General features: G+C 54.5%; 7 protein-coding genes across 7 annotated transcripts; 4 read left to right on the plus strand and 3 right to left on the minus strand.

Moving 5' to 3' along the window:
- Positions 1-22: 22 nt before the first annotated feature.
- On the plus strand, positions 23-2,306 carry DBP5 (ATP-dependent RNA helicase DBP5; the record flags this gene model as incomplete). The annotated part of the gene is made up of 13 exons (XM_076675191.1): positions 23-32; positions 96-242; positions 311-348; positions 422-495; positions 558-650; positions 710-812; positions 888-1,061; positions 1,123-1,238; positions 1,327-1,487; positions 1,554-1,639; positions 1,724-1,982; positions 2,055-2,200; positions 2,283-2,306. 13 exons carry the CDS (start codon positions 23-25, stop codon positions 2,304-2,306), a joined length of 1,431 nt encoding a protein of 476 aa, XP_076537275.1.
- Positions 2,307-2,389: 83 nt separating this feature from the next.
- Positions 2,390-4,957, minus strand: JCM15063_003271 (uncharacterized protein; the record flags this gene model as incomplete). The annotated part of the gene is made up of 7 exons (XM_076675192.1): positions 2,390-2,490; positions 2,556-3,447; positions 3,517-3,626; positions 3,692-3,745; positions 3,807-3,930; positions 3,990-4,335; positions 4,407-4,957. 7 exons carry the CDS (start codon positions 4,955-4,957, stop codon positions 2,390-2,392), a joined length of 2,178 nt encoding a protein of 725 aa, XP_076537276.1.
- Positions 4,958-5,346: 389 nt separating this feature from the next.
- Positions 5,347-7,006, plus strand: JCM15063_003272 (saccharopine dehydrogenase family protein; the record flags this gene model as incomplete). Its single annotated transcript, XM_076675193.1, has 7 exons — positions 5,347-5,589; positions 5,676-5,754; positions 5,828-6,121; positions 6,192-6,276; positions 6,340-6,515; positions 6,579-6,891; positions 6,955-7,006. The coding sequence occupies 7 exons, from the start codon at positions 5,347-5,349 to the stop codon at positions 7,004-7,006; spliced, it is 1,242 nt and encodes a 413-aa protein (XP_076537277.1).
- Positions 7,007-8,040: 1,034 nt separating this feature from the next.
- JCM15063_003273 (5'/3'-nucleotidase SurE) lies at positions 8,041-9,328 on the plus strand (the record flags this gene model as incomplete). Its single annotated transcript, XM_076675194.1, has 4 exons — positions 8,041-8,198; positions 8,279-8,759; positions 8,824-9,117; positions 9,197-9,328. The coding sequence occupies 4 exons, from the start codon at positions 8,041-8,043 to the stop codon at positions 9,326-9,328; spliced, it is 1,065 nt and encodes a 354-aa protein (XP_076537278.1).
- Positions 9,329-10,516: 1,188 nt separating this feature from the next.
- On the minus strand, positions 10,517-12,903 carry TFC1 (transcription factor TFIIIC subunit TFC1; the record flags this gene model as incomplete). Its single annotated transcript, XM_076675195.1, has 7 exons — positions 10,517-10,627; positions 10,692-11,349; positions 11,457-11,642; positions 11,721-12,110; positions 12,173-12,284; positions 12,347-12,430; positions 12,501-12,903. The coding sequence occupies 7 exons, from the start codon at positions 12,901-12,903 to the stop codon at positions 10,517-10,519; spliced, it is 1,944 nt and encodes a 647-aa protein (XP_076537279.1).
- Positions 12,904-13,013: 110 nt separating this feature from the next.
- Positions 13,014-14,246, plus strand: UFE1 (Ufe1p; the record flags this gene model as incomplete). Its single annotated transcript, XM_076675196.1, has 1 exon — positions 13,014-14,246. One exon carries the CDS (start codon positions 13,014-13,016, stop codon positions 14,244-14,246), a length of 1,233 nt encoding a protein of 410 aa, XP_076537280.1.
- A 321-nt stretch (positions 14,247-14,567) lies between these two features.
- Positions 14,568-17,636, minus strand: PAP1 (polynucleotide adenylyltransferase PAP1; the record flags this gene model as incomplete). Its single annotated transcript, XM_076675197.1, has 12 exons — positions 14,568-15,098; positions 15,323-15,404; positions 15,484-15,607; positions 15,684-15,949; positions 16,030-16,168; positions 16,240-16,360; positions 16,422-16,518; positions 16,582-16,696; positions 16,765-17,020; positions 17,089-17,251; positions 17,326-17,421; positions 17,494-17,636. 12 exons carry the CDS (start codon positions 17,634-17,636, stop codon positions 14,568-14,570), a joined length of 2,133 nt encoding a protein of 710 aa, XP_076537281.1.
- Between the last annotated feature and the right edge of the window lie 258 nt (positions 17,637-17,894).

Here is a 17,894-nt window from a genome sequence, read left to right on the forward strand (position 1 = left end):
ATCTCATTTTGCCCCTGCCACCATGGCTGACTGTGCGTTCGTAGACTTGATCGCGCTTGTCTATCGCTAATCTCGCTTGCATACTGCTCGTATAGCCAAACCCGATGCCGTCGCATCCTTGTCGTCTCGTTTGAGCGAACTGACTCCGCAGGATGATTCAACTCCTGCGCCCGCCCCTGCCGCTCCTGCCACACCAGAACCACAGCCCGAAGCTGAAGAGGAGGAGCAGGATGGACCCATGGGTGCGCTTCGTGTCTCGCTTGCAGCACAGTCCCACGGCATGACCTCATTCAACTCTCACCCTCGACAGCGTCGACTCTTCTCGAGAACCTCAGTCACGAGGTCCAGGTGCGCACTACTGCTTTACATGACCTAACTATGCCCGCAACGAGCTGAGCGCGAGAGTCTCTACCTCGTCCAGGTCACCCTTGCCGACCAGCAACAAGATCCCAACTCGCCCCTCTTCTCGGCTAAATCGTTTGAAGACCTGAACCTGTCAGTCTCACCCTGTTCCCTCTCGTGACCACCTGCTGACGCTGTCTGGGTCGCACTTGCAGGCACCCCAACCTGCTCAAGGGAGTGTACAAGATGGGATTCCAAAAACCTTCCAAGATTCAAGAGCGCGCACTTCCTCTCCTCCTGCAGAATCCGTACGTCCCCTCTCGTCGCATTCGGCGCCTCGGTTGGCCTGACCAGCTTGTCGCTCTAGGCCACGGAATATGATCGGTCAATCCCAGTCGGGTACGGGCAAAACCGCCGCGTTCGCCCTTACCATGCTGTCCCGCGTCGACATGGACCTGAAAGCTCCTCAGGTGAGGACCAAATACTTCGACTCGTGCATGCCGCATTTTCGCTCATCACTCGCTGTCTAATCCCCAATCGCGCAGGCCATCTGCATCGCGCCTTCTCGCGAACTCGCGATCCAGATTCTCGAAGTCGTACGCAGGATGGGCGAGTACACTCCCGTCGAGTGCTTCTTTGCCGGAAAAGACTCTGTCAAACGCGGCATGCCCAAAGTGACGGCCCAGATTGTGATTGGAACTCCGGGAACCGTCATTGATGTGAGCGCCCTCTCCACTCTCATGCTCGTTCGCATTCAATTGATCTTTCTCCTCTGCACAGATGGTGACCCGAGCGAGGGTGCTGGATCTCAAAGAGATCAAAGCGTACGTTCTCGACGAAGCGGACAACATGCTCGAGTCTGGCTCGATGGGAGAACAATCTCTTACCCTCAAAAAGTGTGTGACCTGTACCTGCCTTGATACCTCGACGCTTCCTCCTCTTCTTATTCTTCAGATTGAATTGACCATGTCGTCGAGATCACAGTCTCATCACCCGAATGGCCAAAGATCCTCAAATCGTTCTCTTTTCCGCGACTTTTGCCGAAGCTGTTCGAACGTTCGCGGTTCGGTTCGCACCGGGCGCGAACGAGATCAGACTCAAACAGGAGGAACTGAGTCTCGATGCGATCAAACAGTTCTTCATGGGTGAGTTGAACCGAAGCGAGCCCAAGTTTCACCTCTTTGGCTCATACGTTCGTTTTCGGTGAACAGACTGTGCCGACGAAGCTCACAAATACGAAGTGTTGGTCGAGCTATACAACCTGCTCACGATTGGTCAGAGTATCATCTTTGTCAAGGCGAGTCCTCGAGAGTTTGCTCTCGTTTTGAAAGTACCCTTTTATTCCTTTGCTGACAATTCCGATATGCGCTGGTCCACAAAGACTCGCGACACGGCGGACGAGATCGCACGACGTATGACGGCCGAAGGTCACAAAGTCGTATCGTTGCATGGCAAACTCGAAACTCAGGACCGAGATGCCGTGATGGAATCGTTCCGACAGGGCAAAACAAAAGTGTTGATCACGACAAACGTAATTGCTCGAGGAATCGACGTCATGCAAGTCAACATGGTGGTCAATTACGATTTGCCCCTCGATGCCAACAACCGACCTGATCCTGAAACCTACCTGCATCGTATCGGTACGCTCCCATTAACTTGTCGCGGACTTGTCGTTTTGATTCTGAACGTGCGTCGTTGGCGGGGTTGAACAGGTCGAACGGGTCGATTCGGTCGTCAGGGAGTTTCGATCAACTTTGTGCACGACCGACGTTCGTTTGAAAACATGGAAGCGATTCGGAAATCGTTGGGCAAACAGATCGTTCGAGTCGACACTTCCGACTTTGAACAAATGGAAGAGGTACGCAGCGCGCGACAATTCTTCTTCAGAAAGAGGGGAAGCTCAATTGACTGATAACTGCTCTCGTGACACTCGTTCGCAGACTCTGAAATCTGCCTTGAAGTAAAAAGCAACGAAATTGCAGATCGCTTTTTCTTCTTACGGGAAACAACCCAACCTGCAAAACTTAGTGATACAGTAACAAGAGTCTTACAATTCGTACGGCGAAGCGACGGGCCAAGTCCGTTTGAAGAGATCATCGAGAAGAGGTTGTGTCATTTCCGAAACATGATCGTTTGGGAAATCATCGTCTACATTCACCCTTGAAAGAATCAGTAACGGATCCTTTCGGGAAAGAAAATCTTTGCAACCCTACTCAAGGTGAGGAACGTTGTAGGTTTGCGATCTCGATCATTGCTCTCATCTTCGAGGTCCTGAACGAATCTTTCGAGATCTCGTGGACTCGTCATGCCATGAAACCGACTCGACGAATCTCCAAGGCTGTACGAGTATCGCAAAATTTCTCGTATGGCCTCGTTTCGAAGAGGAGATCCCGTCTGAACGAAATCGGAATGATGCTTGATGAGCGCACCATGAGTGTTGCGACGCAAGTTCAAGGCGAGATGACGGTCGCCTAGAGTGGCGGGAGAGTTTTGATCTCGATCAGGCGGGAGGAATGCCGAGAGGCCTGCGGGTCCACTTGTTGAAACGAGCTGGACGATCATGCAATCCCCACAATGTGTTCGTTCGTACGTGATTTGTCTAAACACCTCGTTCGTATCGATCGATTGCGGACCCGACAAGAAATCACGACCGAAACAGTCGATCCAATTCAAGATGCAGAAGGGTTCCGTCGATTGAGGTTCTCGTTCGTCGTACACGATGGGTCGTATCGGTCCGTCTGGCGAAGTTTCGGATCCACGATAGGGACAGTACCCGTCCATCGAGGTGCACGTGAAAGTGGTCGAACGTGGAGGTCTCAAGTCTGCCTGTGCGAGCATAGTCGACAACCGCCTCTTGGTCGATCGAAACGGTGCAAACACTCGAGAGTCTGCCGTCCAGACTCTGTCCTCGTTTCGTTCGAATCCAAGCTGATCGAGTAAGGCGTGCCTTTCCGAAAGAGACAGCGAGCCATCGCCATTCGCATCGATCCGACCAAACAAGAAGGCATGCAAGAGGGCTTGACGATGTGATTCGATCTGGTAGTGAGTCGCGAGGAACGCGAGTTGGTATTCGGTTTGTCTCCCGCGGAACCTCGAAGACGCGGTCTGTTGGGTTTCTCGTTTCGAATCTCAGTTTTACGAGACGGATGAGACTTGCTTGAATTTTTTTCGTACCTGTTCGAGTTCGTCTTGCCAAACCGTTCCAACCTCGCGCAAGATTGGCATCGACATGGCTTTCGGGATATGCGCGAGGTACTGGCGTCTGCGCTGTCCGAATCTCCGATCTAAGGCCCCGGTCAGAATACTTGTAAGTCCCCCACTGCGGTGTCCGATGTGACAATAAACGGACCAAGCAACCAATTTGCTCTCCGCAGAGATGCCCATTCTCCCTCGGGGTTGTAAACTGTTCTCGAGCACAAGCCTGAGCAGAGTCGTACTCCGAGGCGTTGAGGGATCGCGCTTACCGGGATCGGTTGGAGCCAGGCTGTCCACTGTGAGATCAGATTGCAGCCGGAAGACCGTGCCGATGACCGGTGCTCCCATATCCGTTTCTGTGATCGAGTCGGATCCGAGCAGAAACGTATCATCCTGTCCTCGTAAGGAGAGTTGGAGGCGATGCTCGAGCTTGAGACGACCGAATAACTCACGTTCAAGTAGAGGAAAAATTCGGAATCAAAATTCTGAAGACGCGGCAGTTGAGACTCGATAGAGAGAGAGTTGAATGTGGGCAGGACAGAGCGATTCGCGAAAAAGTCCGAGTGGTGAATGATCGAGAGGCGAGGTTCCGACATGTCGGCACCATGCGAGAGCCAAGTCGGTATTTGTCCGATGCGCTCGTCACTCTCGAGATCTACGGTAGCATTTTGTTCGAGCGTATCGCGCAGAAGGACGTGCGCTGGCAGATCGGTGGTGACGATGGAGAGTTGAGTGAGGACACTCGGGGCACACGCTGCAAGGGCAGATCGGATCGAGTACTTGAGTTCGTCATGATCACTGTAGTACGATGACGACTAAGACGTATCAGGCTTGCGCGACAATTTGAAGAAGCGGGTCGGCGCACTGACCGAAAGTGTCGCGCTCGTTTCGCAGCACGAACAGAAGCGATACCGGCAGACACCTCGCCCGTCAAGTGAGCGGTAACCTCTGCCTTCCACACACTGAGCAGAGGATCGGTCCCGTTCGCCCAGGTCCACAGCGCGCCGACCGTTGCGTCGCCATGTTGCCAGGTTGTGCAGATGTCGCCTTGTTCGACCAGTCGTTCCCTGCATTCGGAACTCAGTCTGTCTGCCCAGGTGTCGCTGCTTGGTGTCGTTCCTGCACTGTGGATCTTCCGAGAGGGGGTGTACTCTGTCCAACCCTGGGTCGAGAACAGCTCGTTGTATCCGAGGGTATAGTCGATTCCTTCACCTTGGAGCGCTTGCTGTAGCCAGGTCAGGCGCTTGCGAGGGTACAAGACCAAGAGCAAGACGAGTGCAGCGGCGAGTAGGCCCGCAGTCGAGCGGGAGCACCTCGAGGCGAGTGATCGCGGAGGCAAATCGGTGCGCAAGTTGCGCGACTTGGACGAGGACGATGACGGATACTGGTGTAACGGGATATAGGATCCTCGTGGCGACATGCAATTCCCGTCGATAAGACGGGACGAACCCCCCGCAACCGGTTCAAGTGGTTTCATCAACCGCCCCTGTCGAGTGTCCTCAGCTCGCATCGGCAGGTCCCGTGCAATACCCTGATTTGTGGTCTATTTGATAGGGACAAATGTACAAGAGCTAACTTGAGCGCATCGCCAATGTATCGGAGGCGCCCAAGCGATGACAGACAGGCTGTGCCGGATAGATTCCCGGATCGCCGACCGCGAACCACTTCGCTTGTCGCTTGCTTCCCCCGATCATATTGCCGTCTGCGACTTTACCACATCGAGCTCGATAATTTGACCACCTACCTAATCCAGGACTTCCTTCGATCTATCCCCAACTCGAGAATCGATTCCGTCATCGCGCGACCAGTATGACCAAGTACGACATCGCCGTCTTCGGAGCATCAGGCTTCACAGGCCAGCTTGTGGCGCGCTACCTCGCAAGTAGAGCTGTTGACGAGTCCTTCAAGCTCGTCGCAGTCGGCAGGAACCGTGAAAAGGTTCAGCAGAGGATGCAGCAAGTTGGCGTCACCGCTGATGTCCTCGTAGCCGACTCGAACGATGAGGCGAGCTTGCGGGCAGTGCTTACCCAGGTCAAAGTGGTCGCTTCGCTCGTGCGTGCTCGTTCGCCCTTTCCTCAAACCTGCTCCCACCTCGCTTGCGCGCTTGCTCACCTACTACATGCTTGTCCCTCAATTAGATCGGACCATACATGGCACACGGAGAGCTTCTGTACAAGCTGTGTGCCGAGCTCGGAGTGCACTACTGCGATCTCACGGGTGAGTCTTCCTCCGTGCGCCAAACCCCCTCCTCCTCCCGCTTGCTGATCGCGCCCGCTCCCCGACATCACAGGTGAAACCCCATTCGTGTACAAAATGGTCAAAAAGTATACTAGGTCGGCGCTCGCTTCCAAGGCGATCTTGATCAATGCTGCCGGTTTCGATTCCGTTCCGAGTGACCTCAACACGTTCCTCGCTGCCCAACGCCTGTCGCAGATCGATCGCGAGGCAAACGTCGGAGCGGTCAGGAGCACGTTTGCCGCCAAAGGTGGTCTCTCCGGTGGAACGCTCGCGAGCTTGATCGGTTTGCTCGAGGCGGGCCAGGAAGACCGCAAAATCGCGACCGATCCTTACGCTCTTTGCCCGAGTATGTCTCGTTCGCATTTCACCTCGCAAATTCTGACAGATCTAGCTTATGCATACCTGCGAGTGCATAGTTGAAGGCAAACATCGACCGGCTCCCGTACTGGCGAAATCGGTCACATTCGAGAACAAGACGACCTGGGGCGGATTCTTCATCATGCAAGTCTGATTTCGGTTCGAAGCTCGATCCTTTCACTCACCAAGAGCTGTCGCAAATTTCAGGGCACCCTACAATACTGCGATAGTGCGTCGATCCTGGGGCATCTTTGAATCGGCAGCACCTGGATCTCGACCGCTCAACTACGGTCCTTCCTTCACGTACGACGAGTACATGAAAATGTCGGGTCCAATCTCGTCATTCTTCCTGTCGATTGCGTTGTACCTCGGGTTCGGAGCGAGTAAGCTCAAACCATCAGCATCGTTCCCTGGTCGACGATTCTGACCCTTATCATGTGCCACAGTCCTTCTGAATCCCATTCGAGCGCTCGTCAAGAAGTTTGGCCTGCAAAGTGGAGACGGACCTTCAAAGGAAGCTCAAGAGAACGGCTGGTTCGAGACAACAACGGTCGCGACGAGTCAAGACCAACAACACCAAGTCCAAGTCGTACTCAAGGGCAAAGGAGATCCAGGTTATGGAGGCACTTCGATCATGATTTCCGAGATCGCACTAGCGTTGCTCAAGGATCACGATCGCCTGTCTCCGCTCGCGCAACAAGGTGGTGCGCTCACGCCTGCGACTGCGCTCGGCAATGTTCTCGTCGAACGCCTCGAGAAGTAAGCTTGCTTCCCTTCCTGTTCCGCTCGAATCCTGTTACTCAATCGCAATCACTGGCGCAGAACTGGCAAATTCTCGTTCACGATTCAAGACTCGGCGAAAAAGTCTGCCTAATCAAGGGAATCGCAAAGTTTCTCACCATGTACAAAGCTTGATCCTCAGTACAGTATTACAATTTCATGCTTTTCGGCCCTGTGTTGCCTCGTTAGTCTCTCTTGATTCAAAAAAGTGTTGAGTCCGTCATAAGCTCCACCTAAAACCTTGCTGAAACGAGAGAGACCGGATAGAGTCGTCGGTTGAAAGAAAGAGAGATGAATTCCAACTGCCACCTTTCGGCCAAAATAGCCAACCAAGAATGACCGTGCCGGGTCGTTCTCCCACGACTGGGACATTGGCGGTGTGCAGGAAGTGTCCAATCTGGCCCGTGCTCAGCCGAATTCTACGAACAGGGATCCGTCGTAGTGCCGGAAAAGCATCCAATATTTGGGGAGGCCGTTCTTGGGTGGACTGGGACACGTGGGCATCGTGGTTGGGAAAGTGGTCCTTCAGTAGGTTGCGAACAGTCTCTTCAAATCTTCGCGAGCGTGGAACTCGTTAACCCCAGGCAAAACTCCATCCGAGGAGACTGTTGGCAACCTACTCAAGGAACACTTCGCCAACCAAAACGCTCACGTGTCCCAAGTGTGGACTACCAGACCCAAGAGCGGCCTACCAAATACTTCATCCTGTTCCGGCATTACGACGGATCCCTTCCCAACCGCATGGCCAAGGCTCAGCGAGGCGACGAGATTCAGCACACTGTGGAGAGAACGACCCGGCACGATGGTGTGTATGTGAGAGAGAGATAAAAGAGAGAGAGAGATTCCCACATCGACAAGCATGCGGGGAAATACCGCATAATAATTACGTATATAATCAGATTCTCGGCTTGCAATCAAGAGACTAATACGCTTGATCAGATTCCACTCGTCATTCATCAACAACCCCGCCTCTGGACACCTCGCTGCGAGTCACATCAGCTCCGACCTCGGTAGCCTTAAATCAGAACTTGACCGGGTTGCAACATCGCCCTGTACCTCCTCGGTTCCTCGTCAATCCCCCACTCGCGCCGATCTTTTGCCGGCTCTCGAGAAAGCCCGGATCCCGTGATGGCTGCTCGCAAGTTACGAGTACTGCTCACGAACGATGATGGTCCCCCATCGGAAAAGTCGGGGCACAGTCCGTTCATTTTCCCGTTTGCGAAAGGCTTGATCGAACGGCTTGGATGGGATGTCAAGGTCGTCGTGCCGAGCAAGCAACGTTCGTGGTACGCACTTGCTCATACGAGGTGGTATCACATCGTGCTTTCAGCTGATGCAGATCTGGCGACCCCGCCGACGACAACAGGGCTGGCAAGAGTTATGTTATTGTCGACCAAATCAAGGGGCAATACTTCTACCCGGATCCCACTTCTGACGACGGCACAGAGGGAGACCTGCGCGACCTTCCACTCTCTCGGGAGAAGAGAGGCGACAAGATGGAAATGATCCTCCTCGATGGAACTCCCGCGACGTGCGCTAGTATCGCGTTGCACAATCTGTTCGCTCCAGGTTCTTTCGACGTGGTCATCTCGGGTCCCAATTTCGGTCGCAACACGTCGTCGGCGTTTGCGCTGTCGAGTGGAACGCTCGGTGCCGCACTGGCGGGATCGTTATCTGGCACGCCGGGCATCGCGCTCAGTTGGGGGTTGATGGAAGGGTACAAACCCCCACCGCAGGAATTTATCGATGCAGCCGTTGGAGTCAGCTGCGATGTCGTCGAGAGATTGTCACGACTCGGATGGGGAGATGGTCCGAACAAGGTCGACGTATATTCAGTCAACGTGCCCGTAAGTTGTCCCGCGCGCTCGACAAGCAAAATCACCCTTGAACCCGTCGTGCTGCCATCCACAGCTCATGCCTTCGCTCCTCGACAAACCCGAAGTGCACTGGACGACCATGGCCGTCACGGGTTACGGCCGACTGTTCAAATCGCTCAACTCGACGAAACCTCCGAATGACAGTGTCGATGATGCTGGACCTGCTGCAATTCCGGAACCTCGAACATCCGCAGAAAACAACTCGGTCAACGGGGAGCATCAGGGCGACGAGAACCTGCTCCTCAACGCTGAGCATTACTCGAACCCACTCGCGTTCTGCTTCGCGCCCGACATTTCTCATTTGGTTAATCCCGATACATCGACCATGGTCAGTCATTCGAGCTCGTCGAGCCAGTATGCCCGTATCGGAGGACTGATTCCTCACTTTACGGGTTTGAACAACATAGAATCAAGGAGAAGATCGGACAGTTCTGCATGCTGGAGGAATTACGGTGACTCCCGTGAGAGCAGCGTTTGCAGAAGCATGTCCACCTGCAGGTATCCCTGTCACAGAGGGAAGTCGCGTGTGGAAACTGTAGCGGAAAACTTAGCTAAGCATATAGTGCATTCTCTCATGTGTCGGTATGCAAGTAATTTGGGAACGCATGGCCAAAGGTTTCTCATGCCTCGACTTCAACTGGAAGAGGTAGAGAGACTGGAAACCGGGCGAAAGTCGGCGGTCGCCCGAGGAAGCTCGACTTGAACTCTGCCCGTTTGCGCTTCCCACTCAACTTGACCCCGACCCCCATCACAGGTTGTTGTCGCTCAGCGCGACCTCAATCATCACATCTCTGACTACATCTTCGCCGCTGACTGCGTTTCCCTCTCTGATCCGCGGCGGTTCAGTCAGCACGCACCTCGTGCTGTCGAAGCGTGAATCAATAGGCACAAGCCGAGGGCGAGGGGGACACCCCGGCGCAAGTCAAGATGATTTGTCAAGACCTTGAGACGCGTGGAGCGTCAGAAACGAAGCAGAGAGTATTGGCATCGGAGCGAGAAGATGCAACCGAATCAAGCTTCGCCCTCGAAGCGCCGGAAAGGCAGCACGAAACATCAGGTAAGCACTCCCCTGATTCTCGAGGCACTACGGTACGAAAACGAGCGGCGACGACGACGTTCGCAAGATTGGTCGCGTACAGGACATACGACGCCGTCTACATCACGTTCGACGTCAAACCTGCAACCTACATTCACGCGGCCACGTGCTCTGTCGACGCAACCGGAAAGGAAAAGAAGCTCGAAACCTCGGCCTGTGCGTTGTAAACAGTTGATGGACGAACACGCGCACGATTTTACAATCTACGAGTCTTGCGCGGAAGAGGAAGAACGCGATCATCCGAGCGTTCAGCCCTTTCAAGTACCGTCAACAACAGAGGATCCCGAGGTCATTGGTGAGAACTTGGTGCGTCGTACCCCTCCGTTCTATAGTTCTCGTCAGAATTGTGAAAGTCTGAGCTCTCTGGATTTGATGCTGTCCACAGTTGCGTCGACCCCGTCCCTCTCTCCTTCGTAGCGGCACCCACCAGCCTCTCGAGGTATTGCCGAGCGTTCAAGAAATGCGAAACGCAAAACTTGACATCAACTTGAGCTGTTCACCCTGTGCGAACGAGATACCAGAAGAACCCGTAGAGATAGAGCGCGGTCACGTGTTTGAGGAACCATTGTACACGACATTTTAGCTTGATTCTTGAAATTTGGATCTTGTTTCACTCGACCTTCGAACCTCGTCACTCTTCCTGCATCTCTTCTTCCCCATCGTTGAACGAGTCCGAACGCCCGAGGGACTGGCTCGCAGCGGCAGTCGTGCTTCTCCTTGCTTTGCGATGCAAACGTGCCAGCTACAGATCCAGATATGGTTAGCCTGTGATCATCGAGATCTCACGACTAACAGAAATTGCTCACCATGTCTTGCTCAGTTTCTGCTTGTTTCGGTCTCGATTTCTTCTTCCGAGGTTGTTCCCACGGAGCTCTGACTTTTCTCGAGACTCGATTCCTCTGCGATCGACTTGGGACGGGAGTGCTCGAACTGTCTCGTTCGCTCGCTCCCGAATCGCGTTGACTGCCTTCGGTGCCACTTGCCGTTCCAGTCGAACTCGAACCATCACTGTCCCGATCTTCGTCTCCATTCTCATCTGAATGGTTCTCATCGTGTTCATCATCACGTTCGAGGTCGTTCACGTTCCCGCTCGAACTCGTCGAACGTTTCTTGTCGAGCGAAGTTCGAACCGTTCTTCGTTTGTCTCGATTCGGTTCTTCTCGTCTCGACGATCTGCTCAAATCCCACGCCAACAAGTCTTCACAATCTTGGTCTGAAACTTTGAACCCTTCTCCCGAATGTCCTCCGGTCGAGACCAACGCCATGAATTTCCGGCGAACGACTTGTTTGATCTGGTCGAGGTAATCGAACGCGTACCACCCTTCGTTAATGTCGCTCGAACAGTGATCGAGGACTCCTTCCGTCGAGTCGATCAATGCTCGGGACAATGGGTCATGAATGTCGATCAGTTGGAAGTTGCCGATTTTCGAATAGACTCGATTGCCATCGAAAATGTGAGATTTGCTGTTTCGGAAACCGAGAACAGAATGTATTTTGGATCAGAACACAAAAAATCCCGGTCGGAAGGAGTTGGTAGAAGACGTTGGAGAGTTAGTTTCAGAAAAGCTTACGGTTTGTTCGATTCTGGATCGTCAATCGAGCCTGTAGCGTTCTCGTTCGTCGCGGTCGCTTGAGTTGACCCGATCGAACCACGTTGGTAACTCGCGCTCGCCGCGGCGGCTTGTCTGGCACTTTTCGTTCCCGGCACTGCCTTGGACCGAACATTGTTCAAGTTTCGAAGAAGAAAGTGTTGGAAGCTAGACTCCGAGCGCGCAGAGGTCAGTCGGTTCGAGAGGTTCAGGTAGAGGAAGAAACCAGAAAGGAAAGGATCTCACAATCGACTGGAGGGATCTTGTCGAGGATCGTATCCGAACCGGATGACCAAATCTCGGAACGGGCCATCCGAGAACGTGTAGCCAATCATAGGCCACGTCGATTTGTTGTTGTGTACAAATTTGAGGTCCTCGCGCGACAGCTGGTTCAACAGCGCCAAGCGAGTCCACACCGGTCGTTCGTGTTCAAGCAAGTGTACGAGCGTCTGTTCAACTTTGTTCATCTCGGTACGACCAAGCTCCTTGAGGAATGTCGGATCGGGTCGAGTCGGGACGTCCGGTTGGACAAACATGATCGATTGCATCGTGCGAATTTTGTAGCGGGTCGAGTTGACCAAGCGGGTCGAACCCGATTCAGTCGTGATGCGCACAGCTCCTCCTGCAGGTTTCATACTGCACAGGATCGAGCGCGTCAGTAAGCTCTCCAGGAGTGGAACGAGCGGGAATCTACTGACTCGAAGACCTGGGGCAAGACTTGTCGCGAAAAGACTGGAGGTGGTAGCAAAATCGATTCGGGCGAGTAGTCCTCGGAAGGTTCGGGCATGACAAAGTTACGTATGGCAGGGACTGGGAAGAACCAGCATAGTATTAGTCGCCTGATGAAAGAACCATCAGGGAGAGAAGCGCACTATTGAGCTCGCGAATTCCATCGACAAGTGTCAAGATGGAGTCGGACTGGGAGACTTTTGGCAGGTATTGAAAGTCGGCCATTGCTGTTGGGGAATCGACTTGTCAGTGGGCATATCAGAGTACAAGGTCGCGAGCGAGGACGAGCAAACAGACCTCTGAACTTGACGAGGGTATGCTCGATGCCGACCGGTTCGATAGTGTACTCTCCCTCGTGCACGATGTTGCCGTGTTCGTCGCGGAGCGGGGTGCGACGCCTGCGCTTGGTGAGCTTGACGACGAGGTTGTTCGCGCGCAGGGTCGTTGCGGGGATCGGGTGGAAGTAGGGGTTCTTCGGGGCGAGGTCGAGCTCGATTGGACCAGAGGGCGGATGCGTCGAGAGTGCTTGCGTCATGGTATCGAGTGGGGTCATGCTCGAGAGAGCTGCGTCGAGCGAGGTTGAAGCGAGCGAGACTGGACCCGGATACTCGACCGTGGTGAACCGCCGTGCTTTCGTAGTACGCGGCAGAGGATAGGTCGGTGCATCCGAGCGAGACGGTGTCGGTAACTCCAGATCCATGATGAGAGCGAGAGTGAACAAAGGTAGATGTATGCTGGATCATCTCGCGTTCGAGTTGATGCAGCTCTCGACTCTCGCATCGTCCTGAAACGACGCATTCACCGCGAGTCATGACGAGCACGGATCGTACACGCGAGTGGAAAGAGCTCGTCCAGACGCACGAGCGCCAGACTGCACCGCGTCAACGTCACAAGTTCCCGTCGAGCTCCACCTCGCCCAACTCAGACTCGCCCGTCGACCCATGGACGCGTCAAGCTCACCAGGTCGCGACCAACCTTCGTTCGTTCGACAATTTCCTCGTCTCGATTCGACGCGCGTACCTCGACCTCGGCAACGCATCCGCCGCAGCATCTTCCGCGGCCCCGGTACCTGCACGCGACTTTGATCCGTCCAAACCTGGACTCGAACAGTGGCAAGGCGTCAAATGGCTCACCGACAAGGAGCGGGACGAGATTGACTTTGCCGTCAAAGTCGCCCTGCGCAAATCAGTCGAACGGGTTCGGGACCTCGAACAACTCGAACTCGTGAGAGTCGCAAACGAGAAACGCTCAGCATCGTCAATTGGCTCCTCGTCAGGTATCTCGAGACTGTTTTCGTCGTCGGCGTCCCCGGCTGTCGCGGCCGCAGCGTCATCGGAATCGCTCACCTCGCATCGATCGTACATCACGCTGTACCTGAACCACCTATTGCAAACCGTTTCGGACCGACAACGGAAACAACAAGAGACGCGCGTGCAACGTCAACTCGACAAGACGGCGAGTCTCGGAGGACTTGGAGGCGGAGGCGCGCAGGGCATGCACCGCCTCGGCGAGAAGCTCGCACTCGATGCCCAACGGGACTATCACCTCGGCCACTCGAACCGCCGATCGCTCGACCACAAGGGCAAGGACAAGGTAGTGCCCTCGATCTACCGACCGCTCGATCAGAATTACCCGGCGTACGACGAAGACGAAGAGGACGACGACGAGGGCATGTTGCTCGGCGCGGAAGCAGGAGACCCCCTCAGCAAAGAGTTGACTCAGGAACAGATCCAACAGTTTGAAGCCGAAGAGTCCCTCTTGTTGAAAGCGACTCAGTCGGACCTCGAGGCGCTCAAAACGGCAGAGTCGTCCTTGCTCGAAATCAGCGCGCTGCAAAGTCAGCTCGCGGTGCACCTCAGTCAACAGAGTGAATTGACGGACCAATTGTGGGCGGAAGCGGTCGAGGTCAGTGGCAGGGTTCAAGACGGGAACCAGCAACTGAAGAAGGCAAAGGAACGAGGGCGCGACAGTCGGATCTGGTTGCTCGTCTTCTTGTTTGGCAGCAGTTTCACCCTCTTGTTCCTCGACTATTACTCGTCCTGAAAAGAAAGAAAAAACCCCCAAGCGCCATTTCATGTTTCCATGCAGGAAACCATTGCGACATGTGCTTTTCATTGCCTCCCGAACGGTCGGGAAAACCTACACAAGATTCTTCCGAGTCGTGAGGGTACGAACGAAAAGGGGAGGAACGGCAAGAGAGGGAGTGAGTAATAGAGGGCAAACGCAGATTGTACAGAAAATGCAAAGACATGGGGAGAGATGCTCCATTGGGGTATAGAGAGATCGAGCGCGAGGAATTCTGGAAATAAGATACCTGACCAAGAACCAGGATGCTGATTGTTCTGCCTTTTCTTCTTTTCTTGCTTACGCGGTAGGCTGTTCACCCATCATGACTGCCGTCTCGTTCTCGACGCCTCCGTTCATGACGGCCTGTGCGACACCGCTCATCTCGCCCGCAGGCAGGCTCGTGTTCAATCCTGGTACCGCTACGGCAGGTTCGTCCTCGACTGCCTGAATTCTTTGCTGTTGTTGCTGCTGCTGCTGCTGTCGTTGTTTCTTACCTCCTCTCGTCCCACGACCTCCACCTCCACCACTACCCCCTCCTGGCGCGGTACCATTTCCATTCGAGTTCGATGCGGAAGTTTGAGTCTCGTCATTCGGACCTCCGGCGGCGAGGTTCGCCTCGGCCGCTTCGAGGCTCTTGTCAACTGTAGCTGGATCGATCGGACCTTCGTTTGTCTGAGTTCCCGGTTGCGGAGTAGCCGCTTCTGGCACGAACGATGATGCTCGTTGCTTCTTGCTGAGGCGTTCGGCGTCACTGTCGTCTGCAGTCGTCAGGGTCGTCGTCGTAGGCGGTACAGTCGAGGACAAAGTCGTTCCGTTCGTTTTCGGTGCCTGCGAATAGAACAAAACAGACAAAACATGGTTGAGAGATCATCACCCCCGGACGAGTCAGTGTGCTCGAGCGCGCTGGTACAAGGAATATCTTTCGCCCCCTCATCCCCCCGCTCGACAGATTTTTCCGACAGGTGAAACCCGGAACTTCGATACGATGATCGTCTGGGATCTCTCGAGGTCGCAGAGCGATGGGCGAAACCAAGTGAAACGGCGTGGCGCACCTTGCTTTTCGCTCTTTTGAGTCCGCCTGTTTTGGGAGGTTCCGGTTCCCGGCCCGCATGCACATAGGCGGGCAGAGCCGAGCTATCGAAACAAAGACAACTCGCATGAGGACTCGATCTGAAGCGCAAGAGTTTCTCGAGTGAGCCAGAGATTGACTGACGATTTGATGTAGCGCACGATGACGCCCATCGTGTCCGCGTCGTACTTGTCCCACATCTTGACAAGCTTGGTGAATTCGTTCGTAGGGTACGAGATGTCGAGTTTCCGCGGTCCCGATGCGTTCGCTGTCGTGGGCGGCAGCGTCAGCATGTGCACCGTCAGGCACGACTTGCAACAAAAAGGAGAAGGATGCGAGTTTACCTGGTTTCCTTTCAATTTGCAGACCAATGTAGAACGTAGTCGTCCAGTACGTTCCACCTTTCCCTTCGGTGCCAACGAGATCTTTCTCGGTTCTGCCCTCCATCTGTTGCGGTACTTCGCCGATACAGACGGCGTGCTGCTCTGCGTCGTCGAGACAGTAGTTGACACGATCGAACGACTTGACGTACGGGTGGGCGAGAACGAGCGTGTCGACGTATTCCAATTTCATGACAAGCTGTCGGATTCGAGACTCGACGGTTCCAGACCTATCACATGTCTCTCACAATTTCAGTACTTCTGTCGGTGACGGAAATCTGGATCACGAGGGCAAGCAAAGAAAACGCACCATTTGAGCTGAGTTTCGGCACTCGCAGAACTTGCTGTGATTTGAAGGTAGTAACGGTACTTGCTGAAAAAGTCGTGAGGCGCAAACAAGTCTGCCCATTTCGCACTTCCAACAAACACCTTGTCGACAATCTCGGCAGCTGCGAACCGGGACGAGAGGGATATAAAAAAGATCAGACGCTGTCTGCGAGAGAGACTGTGGAAAATGTACCTCGTTTGAATTCGGCAGTCATGATGGATTGGGTCGAAAGGGTCACATTGTGAGTCGAGCACATGGACGGGTATGCAGGCGTGATGATTGGCATCCTGTGTGACCGATCCGAAGGGTACAGCTAAATTCCGCGAGTCCAGGTCAGCTGTATTCTCAGAGGCGAGCATCGGTTCGCCACGTACTTTGGGATTCCAGACTCGAACTTGCAGAGGACCCTCTTCGATCGGCTTCAGGAGGACTGGGGCAGGCCATTGCCATTGATGCATGATGATGAAAAACCTGGACGAGGACGAAAACGTTCAAGCCTGTTCATGAAGTGCGACCAGAGTCGACAGATCTTACCGAGAAATGATACTGCCAGCTACTCCGTTCGGGTAGAGTTGACATATCCGTGCCACCAACATGGCCCAAGCGACACCACCGCAGAATCCCATCACGTTTCCGTAGATTGCTCTTCCTGTGATACGATTACAAGTCCCGGGATCAGTCTTTTCTTGTGGCAGGTGACACAAAATGTCGACTCACGCTGAGCCCAAAGCTTGATCGTTCGCAGCGCTTCTCGGAAGACCGGGACATCGGGGACGAGCCTCAACATCTCGTCAGTCACTCGCGAACCTCCCAGACTGCGAACGCAGCGTTCGTCGAGATTGCGTAGGAGATTGTCGTCCTTGAGCTCGAGCTCATCTGGGATGGAGGGGAGGGCGAGACGGGAAAACAAGAGATCGATGTCGATGCCCGAGATGGTGCATTTGATGATGGGCACGAACGCTTCGGGTACAGACTGACACAATAATGGAAAGGTGTGAGTTTCGCTGGTCGGGGACGAGTGAACGAGCGAGAGCAACATACGGTCACTTCGAGCACGCCCTCGGTGTTTTTGAGCATCTCTTCAAACAGGGTGTGAAACTCTTCCCGTTCGACGTGCTTGGGTACGACGAGCAAGGTATCGATATCCGAGCCTGGGCCGTGGACCCCAAGCCGGTAGGAACCGAAAGTGAAGATCTTTCCGCCTCTGGAGTTCGTTTGAAACGGGAGGAAGTGAGCTCGATTCGGGGCGAGGCAGGGGAGGCAGGCAGCAGCACTAACGCTTCGCGAGCCTTTGCTTCGGACAGGCCGTGGTTGAGGGAAGACTGGTACACGAACTGCTTGACGAGGGTGTTGAGCCGACCGAGCACCATCTCGCTGATTCAGGACGGAGCGCGTCAGCTCGACGAGACGGCGGGTGTCAATTGGAGTCGTGGAAGAAGGACGGACCGGTTCCTGCCCTCCTCGGCGCCTTCGTAGATGCCGCGATCCTTGAGCTCCTGGATCAAGGTCGCGGTGATCTCCAAGTCGCGCGCGGTGGGCGGGCTGACCGAGATGGGTGGAGTGACTCCGAGCCACGTGCTCGTCGACATGCTGGCGATGGGCAATGGGTCCGGGTGAGACGGCTGAGGGTAGCGATGTGCTTGAATCAAGTAATCCTGAGTTTTGCGCAGCGAAGCGTATCGATTGACGCCGGTGCTAGACTGGCACTCGGAGGCTCGTTCGAGCTGCGCGCTGACGAGCGTCGGCGGGCGAGAGTGTCGGGCGGTGATGTGTCCGAGACTGCAAGCTGCTCACAGCGGCGCGAACGCGACACTGCGCTCCGTCTCCCCCGCTTCCGCTAGTCTCGT

Source organism: Sporobolomyces koalae (genome assembly GCF_050403365.1).
Source record: "Sporobolomyces koalae JCM15063 DNA, S_koalae_JCM15063T_v1_ctg1, whole genome shotgun sequence".
Classification (NCBI taxonomy): domain Eukaryota; kingdom Fungi; phylum Basidiomycota; class Microbotryomycetes; order Sporidiobolales; family Sporidiobolaceae; genus Sporobolomyces; species Sporobolomyces koalae.